We start from the raw sequence: 16,979 nt of genomic DNA, 5'->3' as shown, positions 1-16,979 counted from the left end.
GGGTTAGAGAAAGAAACCACTGGTCATTGGGGTTAGTTTCCCTTGCTTCAGGTCGTTTGGACCTCATACTTGGCAAAAACCCTGTAGGCCTTCCCCTTCCTTAGCTGGCAGTCCTGAGGATCACCTTATTTCCTTGGAGCAGGCTGCCTAGAGTTTTGCCCCACCAGCTTCTCCACTGCCTTTGTCTGCCTTTCATTTGGTCTGTGCAACTGTACATTCCCCCTCTCTAGTATGATCCTTGAAAGGAAAGTTCTGGCAAACGCAGTATTCTTCATCTATTTCTGGTGACAGCATGTTGTTATATATACATTGGTGCTCAGGGCACTTGTCTGACTGGCCCATCTCTTAGTCTAGCTCTGTGAACAGCACTGTACTACTTCGTGCTAATTGGAATATAAAAGAATTAAATGTAAAAATCTGTTTTGGAGGGAACTCTTGCGTATCCCTACAATGTCAAAAGAACATTAAAAAATAGATTTTCTGTGTACAGAAGGGCATACAGGGGTTCAAATGGAATATTTAAGTGCTCAGGGAGTGTAAGAGTGATGAGAACAAGCTAGGGTTAATTGGAGGCAGATTTCTGAGTGAAACAATGTATTATTAATCAGTCTTCCCGTGCAGATGGGTGTTATGTAGTCTAGCATGTGTTGTAAAGTATGATGAATACTTTCCATTTCTTGCTCATCTATGAGCTTACTATAACTTGATTATTCTTGGATCTCATTTTTACTAAAATGAAAACAAAAACCAAATAAACAAAAACAAACCAAAAACTTTATTACTGTGGCAATTCTTTCTGATATATTCTTTTTTCTTTTAGAAAAGATAGTTAAAATTGGCCAGGGTAAAATATTTTGGGAGATCCTTTTCTAGAGAATGTAGATGTTCATACTCACGTTTTATTGAGAAGAGTTTAAAACTTTATTCTATTACTTGATTTCAGGATAATCCTATTGGCAATTGGGATGGCAGATTTGATGGAGTGCAGCTTTGTAGTTTTGCAAGTGTTGAAAGTACAATTCTCTTGCACATCAATGATATTATCCCAGGTATGTTTTCTTTGTGTTTTATATATTATATATATATATATATATATATATATATATATTAATACAAGGCAAGGTTTCTAAGCTGTTTATTGTTATGAGAATATAAATACAAGCTTCAAGATGCATTTTTGGAACTGGACTTTTTATATATTATGGAATTGTTACTGAAGAGAATATCCTTTCTTAACCCCAAGTGAAAACGGCACTTACAGATTTTTATTTCCAAAAGTAGGTGGGTGTGGGTTGGCATTTATACATTATCATTAACTTTTCATCACCTGGTTATTCTAAGTGGGAGAAAAAGGCCCTTTCTGATCATTAGAAGGGTCAGATAATATAGCGAGTGAGAAGCTGGTTTAAACTAGAAGAGCTTTAGGCAGAAGTTAGTCATGTAATGTGATCTGATCTACTGGGGAGAGGATTCTTGCTGGAGGTCCTATGAGATTTCTTCAGTTTTGAGATGGTGTAATTGATCAGGCTTGATGGCTGTATAGTCAGAAATAGATCACTCATCTTTACACCTTAAAAAAACAAAAGTTAAGGAGAGCCTAGGTGGTGCAGTCAATTGTGTCTGACTCTTGGTTTTGGCTCAGGCCATGATCTCAGGGTGGTGAGATGCAGCCCTGCCTTGGGCTCTGTTCTTGGCATGAGTCTGCTTGAGATTTTCTCTCTCTCTCCCTCTGCCCCTCCTGCTCATACTCTCTCTTTCACTCTCAGATAAATAAGTAAATCTTTAAAAAAAAAAAAATACCCAAACCATCAAGCAACCTTTTATTTTACTTCAAACATAGGGCACCTAATAGCTGCTGTCAACCAATTAATAAATTCCTGTTAATGGTGAAATCAATAGCATCTTCCCTCTGCTCTTGGTAGGATCCCATTTACAGCCTAGTCAGCTGCTAGTAAGTTACTCATGAAACTGACAGGCTTTCAGAGGTGGTGCCTTTTATTGGGCATTATGCAATTATGAGTAAATGTTAGAAAGCCTACGTTTAGTAGCCACCAATATATGAATCCATGAATTAGATGACTTGTACTTCTTTACATTCCTGACAAATTTATAGGGTCTTAATCATTCCCATTTTGCTGATCAAAAACTAGGGCTTAGCTAGGGCTAAGACTGGCTAGGATCCAGTAAGTGGTAGAGCCAGAATTCAAATCCAGGCCCGTCTGATTGTAAAGCTCTGCTTTTTAGTACCCTCTCACCCCACATCCTGTGTGTACACTTCGGATGTGAAGTCTTGCATAGAAAAGCATACTTCTCAGCCCCACATGGATACTTGGGAATATTGTTTCCATGGAAATATATTTTGTCTCTAATTCTATAAAAGCTGAATTTTACTATAGCAGGGATTATAGCTGAAAAAAAATGATTTTTCTGCTGCCATTGTTTTTCCCTTCCTAAATTTGACACAGAACACTTTTGAGTTCCCCACAGGTCATTTCAGGTCCTCAGTATCTTTTTTGTAAAAACGAAGGGGCTAATGCTAGATGATCCTTAGGATTCCTTCAAGTCTGTCCTGTTTGCCCTTCCTGTTCCCCATTGGCTTGGCAAATAATAAATGCTTGCTTTTGTTGAGTTGGGAAATGCTTTCTACTACAGCTTTTAGTTTTACAGCCAGAGTACATTAATATATTTGGATGTATAGGATCCAAATAATAGCTTTATTTTGATTTTGGTTTGTAAAAGTCTGCCATACTTGGCTTTTCTTGAATTTTAGACGGAACATTCCTATACCTGCCACCAAGATTCTACAGTGAACGTTTTATTGTACTTGCTTTCTCATGTATCCATCCCTCTATCCATGCACTGATCTGTCTTATTTTTGTAAGCATTTCAGAGTAAGTTACAGACATCAGTATACTTCCTCTTTAAAAACTTCACACTTATAATTAACTAGAGAAAAGTTTAGGGTTTTTTCCTTTGAGATAAAAGGCATAAATGTAATGAAATGCATGTTGTGTCATTTGAGTTGACTAATGCATATATCTTTGACTTAGAAACCCTTATGAAGTCATTAAAATAACTTATAATAAGAAAAACATTTCTATATCTCAAAGCAGAATAATAAAAAGTACAGTAAAATATCTCATTTCCATTCTATCCCTCCACTTCTGTTGCCTCCTTACTCCATCCCCTGCCTCCCACTGCTATTTGTATTATTTTCTTGTGTATCTTTCCAGAATTTCTTTATACAACATACATATTTCCCTTCCATTTTTATATAAAAAATACTATTTACACTATTCTTTTTTTTTTAAGATTTTATTTATTTATTTGACAGAGATCACAAGTAGACAGAGAGGCAGGCAGAGAGAGAGAGAGAGAGAGAGAGAGAGAGAGGAGGAAGTGGGCTCCCTGCTAAGCAGAGAGCCTGATGCCGGGCTGGATCCCAGGACTCTGAGATCATGACCTGAGCCGAAGGCAGTGGCTTAACCCACTGAGCCACCCAGGTGCCCTATTTACACTATTCTGTACCTTGTTTTATTCTATTAAATTTATGTCTTGGAGTTCTTTGTTTATCTGAGTAGAGAAGTGCTTTTTCTGTTTTTTTTTTTTTTTTTTTTTTTTTTTTTTTTTTTTTTTTACAGTGCATAATTTTCCATTATATTTATTTAACCAGATTCCTACTGATATATGTTTGGATTGTGTCTAACTTTTTACTATTACAGATAATGCTGTGATAACCTTGTCCATGTATGTTTCCCACATGTGCTAGCAAATCGATAGGACAGATTCCCAGAAGTGGGGTTGCTTGGTGAAAAGGTCCATGCATTTGTATTTTTCTAAATATTATTAAATTGTCTTAAGTAGTGTATATAATAATTATATTCTTTTTTTTTAAGATTTGAATTATTTATTTGACAGAGATCACAAGTAGGCAAAGAGGCAGGCAGAGAGAGAGGAGGGGGAAGCAGGTTCCCCGCTGAGCAGAGAGCCTGATGTGGGACTCGATCCCAGAACTCTGGGATCATGACTTGAGCCGAAGGCAGAGGCTTTAACCCATTGAGCCACCCAGGCGCCCCAACAATTTATATTCTTATCAGGTAGAGTAGGAGAGTGACTTTTTTAATATACTTGACATGAGACTATGTTGTTAAATTTTTCTTCTAGTCTGAGAGGTGAAAAGTATGTTTCAGTATGGTTTAAATTTCCATTTCTCTTATGAATGAGGTGAAGCATCTTTCATATGATTAAGGGCGATTTGTAATTTTCTCTGAACTGTATACCTTTGTCTTGTTAAAAATTGGATTATTGTTTTTTTTCCAGTTTCCTTTTTATGTGTTAAGGAAGTAAACACTTTTGTGATATGAGATGCAAATGTTCTCTTCTTGGAACTCTCATTTGTCCTTAGTCCTTTTTGCCTGGTTGCCCTCATTTTTAAAAATTGTGGTAAGATTAACGTAACAGTATTTACCATTTTAAGCATTTATAGGTGTACAGTTCAGTGACATTAAATACATTTACTGTGATGTGAAACCATCACCACTATCTATTTCAAGACCTTTTTCATCATCTCAACCAGAAACTCTATACCCATTAAGAAATCACTCCGCATTCCTCCTTCTCTCAGCCTCTGGTAACTTGTATTCTCTAGTTCTGCCTTTATGAATTTGTTTATTTGGATACTTCATATAAGTGCCCTTTGTAAACATCTCATTTTACTTAGTGTAATGTATTTTGACTTGGCTTTAGGTGTTTTTACCATGCAGAATTTTAAAATTTTTACATAGTTGTATTATCAGATTTAATGGCCTGTATATTTTGAGTTACCCCAAGGTTATAAATTAATTTCCCCATGTTTCTTCCAGTACTCTTGTGGTTTTATTCTCTCTTTCTGATGCATTTTTATTTCATGTGCTATGTAGTGTGATTTTATGGGCCAATTTAGTCCCTTCTCCCCCAGATAGTTACCTAGTTGTCCCAACATTTTTGATTAAAAAGTTTATTTCTGGGGCTCCTGGATATCTTAGTTGGGTAAGTGTCTGTCTTTAGGTCAGGTCATGATCCCAGAGTCCTGGGTTCAAGCCCGCATTGGGCTCCCTGCTTGGTGGGGAGTCTGCTTCTCCCTCTCCCTGCTCATGCTTTATCTCTCCTTCTCTCTCTCAAATAAGTAAATAAAATTAAAAGAAATTTCATCGTTTCCTACTCCTTTGAGATGCCACTTTTACCATACTCAATTCCTACTATACCGTAATGTATTTCTGGACTTTCTATTCTGTCTGCTTGTGTGTCATTCAGTACCACATTGTTTTTAATGATTCTTTATAACATGTTCTTGTGTGAGCACTAGTCTTGCCTCATTGCTCTTCTGAATATTCCTGCTATTCCACATTGTCTTCCAAAAGGTTAATAGACACATTTAAGTCTACGAGTCCACCTAGATTTGATTTTGTGTAGGATGTGAGGTACACATACCCAGTTCGATCTAGCACGCTTGCTGCGTATAGACCCAGTTTTAACGTACTACACATGGATCTCTTTCGGGGCTCTCCTCTTTCCCTACATTAAGACCTCTAGGCCTTCATTATCCTAGCTTGACAAGAAGCCATTTAGCTATAAAAGTACATTTCTCCTCTTGTTCTTTTTCATAGTGTTTTGGCCTCTTCATTGTCAGTTTAACAATCGGCTTCTCAAATATTATAGGAGAGTTCCATTGGGATGTTGTTTGAAACTGGAGTTAGCCTGTAGAGTCGTTTGAGGAGAACTGAAATCTTTATCATATTGAAGTTTCTAATACATGAAAATTGCATTACCTTTCATTTACTTAATCTCTTCTTAGTAAAATTGTATATGTTTCTCCATTTCTTGCATTCTGATATGTTATAAAGTAAAACACTTTTTAAAATTAATATACAATGTATTATTTGTTTCAGGGGTACAGGTCTAGGATCCATCAGTCTTACACAATTCACAGCCCTCACCATAGCACATACCCTCCCCAGTGTCCATCACCCAGCCAGCCATATTTTCTAATAAATAATTTTTTGTGTATATGGAAATACAGTCAACTTTTTTAAAAAAGTCGTTCACATACCATATAATTCCTTCATTGAAGGTGTGCCATTCAGTTTATTTTAGTGTATTTACAGATCTATCAGTATAGTTAGTTCTAGAATATTCTCATCACCTCACAAAGAAACCTTGTACCTTTTAGCTCTCCCTCCACTATCTCTTCCTCCTCTTTAGTCCTAACCAACCACTAAGCCACTTTCTGCTCTGTATGTTTAATCTGTTGTGGACATTTCAGAGAAATAGAATCATATAACATGTGGTTTTTTGTGACTGACCTCCTGCACTTGGCCTAATGTTCTCAAGCTTCATCTATGTTGTAACATATATTCGTACTTCATTCCTTTCTATGCTCCCATTATATGGATGTAACACATTTTGTGTATCCATTTGTTGCTGGACACTTGAATTCCTTCCATCTTTCGCTATATACGGTGCTGCTACCACATTCATGTACAAGTTTTTGTATGGATATATGCTTTTGTTTTTCTGGGCATATATCTGGGAGTGGAATTGCTGAGTCGTTTGATAACTCTGTGTTTACTCATTTGCGGAACTGTCAGACTGTTTTCCGTAGGGACTGCACCACTTTCCATTCTTACCAGCCCTGTAGAAGAGTTCTGACTTCTTCACATCCTTGCCAACATTTATCATTATCTGAGTTTTTGGTTCTACCCATCCTAGTGAATGTGTTATCTCCATTAACTTTTGTCTGCTGAGTTTTGTTGCAGACAATCTTATTAAAATCTTACTAAATACTCAATTTATCCTCATTACTTTTTTAGTAACCAGTCATTATCATCTGCAAATACCAATAGTTTAACTCCTCCTCCTAATCCTTGTATCTTTTGTTTTTAAAATAAGGTTTCTTATCTTACTGTCATAGCTCTAAGAACCTTCTAATACATGCTGGTAGAAGGGATCATATCAGCCATCTTGGTCTTGCTCCTGCACTCAAAGGGAGTGCTTTCAGCATTTCACTTTTAAGTGTGATCTTTGCCCTAGGATTTTATTGTCGTAGCCATAATTTATCAGGTTTGAGAGATTACCTACTGTTCCCTGTTTTCTAAGAATTTTATCATGAATGGATGTTGAAGTTTATCAGACTTCATCTGTCGACATAATCTTGTATTTCTTTTCTTTTTAATCTTATTTCCCAATATTAAATCAGCCTTACATTTCTGATGTAAGTCCAACTTCATTGTATTCATACAGTGCTTGGTCCAGCTTGCTAATCTGCACCTTTTAAAAATTTTCAAAAAACAAATTGTAAAAATAATCTGTATTTAATTAAAAAATTTTTTTCCTCATGATAAAATGCACATAGCATTTTTTCTTTAATGCACATAACATTTACTATTTTAACCATTTTCAAAAATGGTTCAGTGACATTAAGCACATTCATCTTGTCTTGCAGCCCTTGCTACCATTCATCTCTGCAACAGTTTTCATCTTGTAAGACTGAAACTCTACAGCCATTCCACAGTAACTTCCCCGTCCCCACCCTCAGTGTCTGGCAGCTACTTAATCTACTTTCTATCTCAACGATTTCGACTATTCTGAGGACCTCATATAAGTGGAATCATGCAGTATTTGCTTTTTTATGATTGGCTTTTTTCACTTAGTAGATGTCCTCAAGGTTCATCCCTGTTATAGGAGTCAGAATTTCCTTCGTTTTCATGCCACATAATAGTCCATTATATATGTATATATGTAAATGTATATATGTATATATGTAAATGCCACATTGATTAATCTGTTTACCTTTTGATGGATACTTGAGTTTCTCCCATGTTTTAGCTATTGATGGTAGTGCTGCTCTGAACATGGGTATAAAGATATCTCTTTGAGATCCTGTCTTCAATTCTTTTGGGGATATACCCAGAAGTGGAATTGCTAGATTATATGGTAAATAGATCTTTGGTTTTTCAAGGAAGTACCACAAGGTTTTCCATAGTGCCTGAACCATTTTGCATTCCCACCAAAAATGCACAAGTTCTTGAGTTTCTCCCCATCTTTGCCAACATTTATTTTGTTTTCCTGATAGTGGCCATTTTAATTGGTATGCAGGTGGTATCTCATTGTAATTTTGATCTGCATTTTAATTAATTAATTAATTTATTTATTTTCAGCATAACAGTATTCATTATACTTGCACCACACCCAGTGCTCCATGCAATCCGTGCCCTCTATAATACCCACCACCTGGTACCCTGACCTCCCACCCCCCCGCCCCTTCAAAACCCTTAGATTGCTTTTCAGAGTTCATAGTCTCTCATGGTTCGCCTCCCCTTTCAATTTCCCCCAACTCCCTTCTCCTCTCTAACTCCCCATGTCCTCCATGCTATTTGTTATGCTCCACAAATAAGTGAAACCATATGATAATTGACTCTCTCTGCTTGACTTATTTCACTCAGCATCATCTCTTCCAGTCCCGTCCATGTTGCTACAAAAGTTGGGTATTCCTCCTTTCTGATGGAGGCATAATACTCCATAGTATATATGGACCACATCTTCCTTATCCATTCATCTTGATTTGCATTTTCTTAATGATTAGTTATGTTGAGCATCTTTTCATGTATTTATTGGCCATTTGTATATCTTCTTTGCAGATAATGTCTGTTCAAATCCTTTGCCCATTTTTTACTTTTATTTTTGATGTCGTTTTAACCATTTTTTAAAAATTAGGCATTCTTATATATTCTGTATATTAATCCATTACCAGATATGTAATTTTCAAGTATTTTCTCCCATTTTTGGGTTTACTTTTTGTTCATAGTACTCTCTTTATAATCCTTTTAATTTTGGTAGAATCAGTACTAATAAAAAAAAGAATCAGTACTAATATTCCTACTTTTATTTCTCATTTTAGTAACTCGAGTCTTCTCTCTTTTTCTTAGTCCATCTAGCTAAAGTTATCTCGATTTTGTTGATGATTTAAAAAAATCCAACTTTTGACTTCATTGATTTCTCTTTTATTTTATATTTTGTTAATCTCTGATCTAATCTTTATTTCCTTCCTTCTGCTAGCTTTGTAGACATCTTGTAAACTAACTTGACAAAGCCAATTGTAGAGTTGAGTTGTTGATTTGAGATCTCTCTTGTTTTTCAATGTAAGCATTTATAGCTATGAATTTCCCTCTTAATACTGCTTTCACTGCATCCCCTAAGTTCTAGCATGATTTTTTTTTAAATTTCTACGAATTTTCTAGTTTCCCTGTGATTTCTTTGATTCATTGGTCGTTTAAAAGTGTGTTGTTTAATTCCCATAAATTATGGGTTTTCTAATTTTACTTCTGTTGATGATTTCATCCTCTTGAGAAGATACTTCATAGGGTATCTTTCTTTTTAAGTCTGTTGAGAATTTGTGGCCTAACATATGGTATATCCTGAAAAATGTTCCAGGTAAATTTGAGAAGAATGTTTATATTGATGTTGGGTAGAATGTTTATTGTATGTCTATTCTATCTAGTGGGTTTGTTGTGTTGTTTGCTTACTTCTGACTGGTTCTATCCATTATTGAGAGTGGGGGATTGAAGTTTCCAACTATTATTGTAGAACTGTTTTTTCCTTCAGTTCACTCATCTTTTACTTCATAGATTTTGCTCATTTGATATTAGGTATGTAAATGTTTATAATTGTGTCTTCTTGCTGCATTGAACCTTTCATTAACATGTAGGTGTTCTTCTTTGTGTCTTGTAAATCTTTTTTTAAAAAAATATTTTATTTATTTATATGACAGAGAGAGAGAGAGAGATCACAAGTAGGCAGAGAGGCAGGCAGAGAGAGAGGGGGGAAGCAGGCTCCCTGCTGAGCAGAGAGCCCCATGCGGGGCTCGATCTCAGGACCCTGAGATCATGACCTGAGCTGAAGGCAGAGTGTTAACCCACTGAGCCACCCAGGTGCCCCTTGTAAATCTTTTTTCACCTAAAGTATGTTTTGTCTGATATCAGTAGAGCTATCACTGCTCTCTTTTGCTTACTATTTGCTTTGGATATTTGTATCTGTCCTTTCACTTTTAATCTCACTGTGTCTTTGGATCTAAAGTGAGTCTGTTACAGATAACATATGGTTGGATCATGTGTTTTTATCCATTAAAATTTCTGTCTTTTGATTGGAGAGTTTAACCAATTTATAATTAAAGTAATAACTGATAAAGAGGAACATACTTCCATCATTTTGCTATTTGTTTTCTATAGGCCTTCCTGTTTTTTTCACCCTTATTTCCTGGATTACTGTTGTCTTTTGTGTTTAGTTGATTTTTGTAGTGAAATGTTCCTTTTTCATTTCTTTTTGTATGTATTATAGTGATTTTCTTTGTGTTCACCACAAGATTATATTTGACATCATAAATTTTTAATGCTCTAATTTAAATTTGTACTAGTTTAATTTCAACAACATAAAAAACCCTCTTCTTCTTTACAGCTCTACCCCACTGCTTTCAGTTATTGATGTTATGAAATTATATCTTTATACATTGTACACTGTAGAGCATAAACTGGTTAAGTTTTATAAATGCATTGGTTTCTTAAATTATGTAGAAAACAAATGTAGAGTTACCAGCCAAAGTTACAATAATACTAGCTTTTAGGCTAATTGTTTTTTAAAAAATGATGACTCTTGAAACATGTAAAAAACAAAAAGTAGTGTTACAAACCCTTGTTACAGAAATACTGGCTTTTATAATTGCCAGTGTATTTACCTTTATTGAGATCTTTATTTCTTCATATGTCTTAAGATTACTGTCTAATGTCCTTTGATTTCACCCTGCATGACTCCGTTGAGTATTTCTTGTAGGACAGGTCTAGTGGAAACAAGGTTCCACTCTGTTTTTGTATATCTGGGAATATCTTAATTTCTCCCTCACTTCTGAACGACTGTTTTGCCAGATACAGGATTCTTGGTTCACAGTATTTTTCTTTTAGCCCTTTGAATACATTGGCCCACTGTCTACTGGCCTCCAAAGTTGTTGTTGTTTTTTAAAAAGATTTTATTTATTTGGCAGAGAGAGAGATCACAATCAGGCAGAGAGGCAGGCAGAGAGAGGGTGGGGAAGCAGACTCCTCACTGAGCAGAGAGCCCGATGCGGGGCTTGACCCCAGGACCCTGAGATCATGACCCGAGCTGAAGGCAGAGACTTAACCCACTGAGTCACCCAGGTGCCCCATGGCCTCCAAAGTTTTTGATGAGAGATTTGTATATGTCTTTATTGAGGATCCCTTGTATATTCCACGTCAATTCTCTCTTGCTGCTTTTAAGATTCTGTTTTTTGAAAGTTTGATTTTAATTTGTTGGTGTGGGAGTCTCTTTAAGTGATCTTACTTGGTGTTTGTGGAGCATCTTGGATGTTTGTATTTATTCCTCTCATCAAATTTGGGGTTTTCGCTCAATGTTTCTTCAGATACTCTCTGTTTCTGTCTTTCTCTTTTTTGGGATTCCTACAATGTGCATATTGCTATGCTTAATGGTGTTCCACAGGTTCCTTAGGTTCTTAATTTGCATTTCCCTGATAATTTTTTATGTTGAACACCGTTTCATATCACCTCTTGGCCATCTGTATGTATTCTTTTGAAAACTGTTCAATTCCTCTACCCACTTTAAAATCATGAGTTTTTTTGCTGTTGAGTTGTACAAAATCTTACATATTTTGGGTATTAACCCCTTACTAATTATAGTATTTGCAAATATTTTCTCCCATTCTGTAGGTTGCCTTTTTATTTTTATCAGTTGTTTCCTTTTTTCTGTGCAGAAGCTTTATAGTTTGGTTTAGTCTCATTTATTTATTTTTGCTTTTGTAGTTTGTGTTTCCTTTATCCTGTCCAGGAAATTACTGCCAAGATAAATGTCAAGGAGCTTTTCCCTTTGTTTTCTTCTAGGAGTTTTACAGTTTTAGGTCTTACAGTTTTAGGTCTTACACTTAAGTCTTTAATTTATTTCAAGTTCACTTTTGTAAGGGCTGTGAGATAGGGATGCACTTTCATTCTTAAGTGTGTGGTTTTCCAGTTTCCCCATTACCACTTATTGAAGAGATTACCCTTTCCCTCACTGGGTATTCTTGGCTCCTTGGCAAATATTAATTGACTGTATATACATGAATTTATTTCTGGGCTCTCATTATTTGTTCTATTGCTCTATGTGTTGATTTTATGCCAATACCAGATTTTGCAGTATAGTTTGCAGTCAGGAAATAAAATGCTTCTGCCTTTGCTCTTCTTTCTTACGGTTGCTTTGGCTATTCAAAGTCTTTTGTGAAAATGTTATTTTTTAATGAATTTTTCCATTTAATCTTTGTTTTTAAAGTTTTTGGCACAACATTCTTAAAATATCTTATTTTCTGTTAAATCTCAGCAGCATCTGTGGTTGTATCCTTGTTTTCATTTGAACAGTTGTTTATGTCTCTCTCTTTTCTTCCAGGAGTTTTACTAGAGGTTTCTTGCTTTCATTTATTAAAAAACAAAACAAAACAAAACAAAATATCTTATCTTTTGGCTTTCTTAATCCTTTCTAGACATTTGTTTTCTATTTTAGTAATTTGTTTTTTTATTATTTTTTCCTTTGGTTTTTTCATTTTTCTTTCTGACTACTTTAACAGTTTATTAATTTTTAGTTTTTCTAGTGTAAAGCATCTAAGGCTATTGATTTTAGGTATTCATCTACCTACATTCCAAAAAATTTATTATTTAGTTATCTTGTTATTAAATTTGAAGGTTTTTTTTTTTAATGTAACCCATTAGCTATTTTAAAATATGATTTTAATTTTTTAGGTGACTTTTTTTGGGAAATTATTAATTTTTAAAATTCAATTGTTCTATGGTAAAAGAATATGATACCAGTCCTTTGACATTTGTTGGGCTAACTTTATGGCCTAGTACATGATCAGTTTACAGAGATGTTCTGTGTGGACTTGAAAAGAACATGTTTGCTCCAACTGTAGCTTGCATGCATTGCATGCATATTTTATATGTCCCTTAGATCAAACTAATTTATTATGCTATTCAAATTTTATGTATCATTATTGAGTTTTAAATTGCTAGATCTATCAGTTACTGAACAAGGTGTGTCAAAACTTCCTAACACAATGATGGATTTGTTAATTTCTTCTTAATTTTATAAGTGTTTAATTTTGAAATAGTTATTTGCTGCATACAAGTTTAGAATTTTTAAGTACCTCGAGTTTGGAATTGTTTTATCTTCCAGGTAATTTGAACTATTTATTGTTAATATAGTCTGTCTCTATAGAGAGAGAATGAGAGGGAGAAGAAGAGAGAGGCAGTATCTTCATTGCTAGTAATTCTTTTTGCCTTAAATTCTATTTTGTATGGTTTGGATAGATTTTTCTTTTGGTTAGTATTTTCCAGGTATTTCTCTTTTTAATTACTTATGTTTTAGGTATGTCCCTTATAACAGCATGTAATGGGATATCTGTTTTTCTTAATCCAATTTGCCAATTTTTGTACTTTAACTGAAGATTTAATCTATTAATATCATTATTGATAATGGGATTTATTTTTACTGCCTAATTGTTTTCCATTTGTTCTAATTTTCTGCTTTACCTCCACTGTTTTGTTAGATTGAGATGTTTTCTCTCCCTTTCCTCATTTCATTTTCACATTCATTTCCCATTTTTTTTAGACAGCATTTAGTTTAAAACATCTATTCTGATGATCTTTGTTTTCTCCCATCCAAGTACTAACCAGGCCCGACCCTGTTTTCTCATTGTTGTGTAATCTATTAACACTTAGTGTAATTATTGGTATTATTGAGTTTAGAACTATTATTTGATTTTATTATTATTTTTCTTTAAAAGATTTATTTATGTATGTATTTATTTATTTACAAGTGGCAGACAGGCAGGCAGGGAGAGAGGAGGAAGCAGGCTCCCTGATGAGCAGAGAGCCTGATGCGGGGCTCGATGCCAGGACCCTACCTGGGATTATGACCTGAGTCGAAGGCAGAGGCTTTAACCCACTGTGTCACCCAGGCGCCCCTAGAACTATAATTTTATTATCTATTTTTTATTTGTCTCTTTTTCTTTCCTCTTATACTTTTTTTTTGCCTTTTTTGCAGATTGTTTGAAAAATTTTAAGAATTCTTTGTTAATCTATTGGCTTTTCAACTGCATATCATTGTCCTGTTGCTTTTAGTGCATTCTCTAAGGATTACAATATATATTCTTAATATTTTAGTGTAGTTAGGGTTAATATTATACAACTTTATGTAAAATGTAGATGCCTTACTACCATGTAACTTTATTTGTTCCCCATCCTTTATGCTATTGTCATGTATGTCACATCTATATACATTAAAAACCCACAAGAAAATGTATTTTTTGCTGAAATCATATATATTTTAAAGAAATTGAAAGATCCACATTATCCACATTAACATTTTCCTTCATCCTGAAGGACTTCTTTTGTTATGTACTGAGATACAGTTCTTCTAGAAATGAATTTCTCCTAATTTTCCTGTATCTGAAAATGTATCTATTGTGCCTTCATATTTGAAGGATATTTTGAGTGTATATAGAATTCTGGTTTAATATTTTTTTTTTGTTCTGTTTTCCAGTAGTTTTCTAGCATTTTCTAACCTCCATAGTTTCTGGTGAACATCAGCTGTCATTTAAACTATTATCCCTCTGTATGTCATGCAGTATGTTGTTTTTATCTTAGAACTTTGATGATTTCTCCTTATATTTGGCTTACAGCAGCTTAACCAGGATGTCCATTGCATAGTTTTCTTCATATTTATCCTGTTTGGAGTTTACTAAACTTCTTGGATTTGTGAATTTATATCTTTTAACAAAGTAGGAAACATTCTGACCATCATTTTTTTCAAGTGCTTTCTTTGTCCTTTTCAGTCTTCCCTCTTTCTGTGGCTTCAGCTGGATACATCTTAGAATGTATCCAATTTTTGGTATAGAGCCTGCAGTCCTTGAAGCTCTGCTAGTTTTTTCATACTTTTATGTATATGGTCTTCACATAATTTCTACTGTTCTATCTTGAGTTTTACTGACTTCACCTTCTCTTGTCCACATTGTGTTTTTAGGGGTAAAATTCATTCATCCAATGAATTGTTTTTCAGATATTGCCTTTTAAGTTTTTAGAAGTATTTTTAAGACATCCATCTTGTTCTTTCTCATTTGTTTCTTTAAATAGTTCTTTTCTCTGGTGAGATATTGCTGTCTTCTTCACTGTGAGCATATTTTCTTTTTCCTCATTAAACGTAGTTATAATAGTTCCTTTAAAATTCTTCTTCTCTGCCAATTCCAAAATCAAAATAGTCTATGGATTGGTATCCATTGTAGTTTTTTCTTTTGAGAATAGGTCACAATTTTCTTTTCTTTTCCTTTTTATTTTATTTTTTTTTTGAAGTATACTGAGCAATTTTGGATTATATCCTTGTGTTGTGCCCTTTTTAAAAACCTTGGGTCTTCTTCATAATCTGCCCGTTGGGTTTTCTTTTCTTTTTTCTTTTTCAGTCTCCATTGTCTGCAGATAGTTGTTTTTATGTAATCTGTCGAAGTTTAAATTTATTATTTCAGGGGAAGAAGTCTGGTGTAAGCTTACTCCATTATTATAGCTTTATTTTAAAATATATATTTTGGAATGTGGAGAACATATATTCAAGAAAAATGGGGATTTCTCTGGGTATGTATGATGGATTTTATTTTGCAGTTTTCCCCCCTTATTTTCAAGTTTTTATTTAGATGCCAGGTAGTTAACATGCAGTGTACTGTTAGTTTCAGGTGTAGAATTGAGTGATTCATTGCGTCCATACAACACCCTGTGCTCATCACAAGTGCTCTCCTTCATAACACCTACCAGCCATTTAAGGTTCTGATTATTTGAAATACAGTATTGTTTCACACTATATTGAATTTTTAAAGGTTTTTTTTTTTAAATTTATTTTTTATTTTCAGCATAACAGTATTCATTATTTTTGCACCACACCCAGTGCTCCATGCAATCCGTGCCCTCTATAATACCCACCACCTGGTACCCTGACCTCCCACCCCCCCGCCCCTTCGAAACCCTTAGATTGTTTTTCAGAGTTCATAGTCTCTCATGGTTCGCCTCCCCTTTCAATTTCCCCCAACTCCCTTCTCCTCTCTAACTCCCTATGTCCTCCATGCTATTTGTTATGCTCCACAAATAAGTGAAACCATATGATAATTGACTCTCTCTGCTTGACTTATTTCACTCAGCATCATCTCTTCCAGTCCCGTCCATGTTGCTACAAAAGTTGGGTATTCGTCCTTTCTGATAGAGGCATAATACTCCATAGTGTATATGGACCATATCTTCCTTATCTATTCGTCCGTTGAAGGGCATCTTGGTTCTTTCCACAGTTTGTTGACCGTGGCCATTGCTGCTATAAACATTGGGGTACAGATGGCCCTTCTTTTCATTACCTCTGTATCTTTGGGGTAAATACCCAGGTTTGTTTTTTTTTTTTTTTTTTTTTTTTTTTTTTTTTTTTTTTTTGTAATTGTTTTTAAGCTTTGGTACAAAATGTTTATAAGAAGGTCATTCCATTTCTAAGCCTAGCAGTTCTCAACCTTGGGTGACTTTGACCCCAGGGAATGTTTTACAATGTCTGGAGACATTTTTGACCATCACATGTGGGGTGCGAGTACTACTTAAATCTGGTGGTTGGAGACAGAGATGCTGCTACAAGGCAGTAGAGCAGCCCCCACAGCAGACCATGATCTGGTCCAAAGTGGCAGTATTGCTGAGGCTGTGAAATCCTGTCCTAAGTAAATTCTGTGAATTATGGTACTTCTATAATGTTGACTCGCTGGATGGCTAGGGAGAATCTCTTGTAAACTAAAGTTTCTTTCATTACTAAAGTATTCTTACAGGGGTAACCAGTTCTATGCTAATGTTGTTTCTCCAAAATCACATGGATAAATTTAA

The 16,979-nt window shown here is 34.8% G+C and overlaps 1 protein-coding gene across 8 annotated transcripts in view; it reads left to right on the top strand.

Annotated features, from left to right (window-relative positions):
• CYLD (CYLD lysine 63 deubiquitinase) overlaps positions 1-16,979 on the top strand; it is a 69,763-nt gene that overhangs the window by 10,168 nt on the left and 42,616 nt on the right. For all 8 annotated transcript variants that reach the window (XM_059150698.1, XM_059150705.1, XM_059150704.1 and 5 more), the window contains one exon: positions 944-1,049. In XM_059150698.1, coding sequence (XP_059006681.1) covers positions 944-1,049 — 106 coding nt within the window. The remainder of the gene's footprint in view (positions 1-943; positions 1,050-16,979) is intronic.

This window comes from Mustela lutreola, chromosome 16, assembly GCF_030435805.1.
Source record: "Mustela lutreola isolate mMusLut2 chromosome 16, mMusLut2.pri, whole genome shotgun sequence".
Taxonomy (NCBI): Eukaryota; Metazoa; Chordata; class Mammalia; order Carnivora; family Mustelidae; genus Mustela; species Mustela lutreola.
The sequence above is the reverse complement of the archived record's forward strand: the minus strand, read 5'-3'. Positions and strand labels throughout refer to the sequence as shown.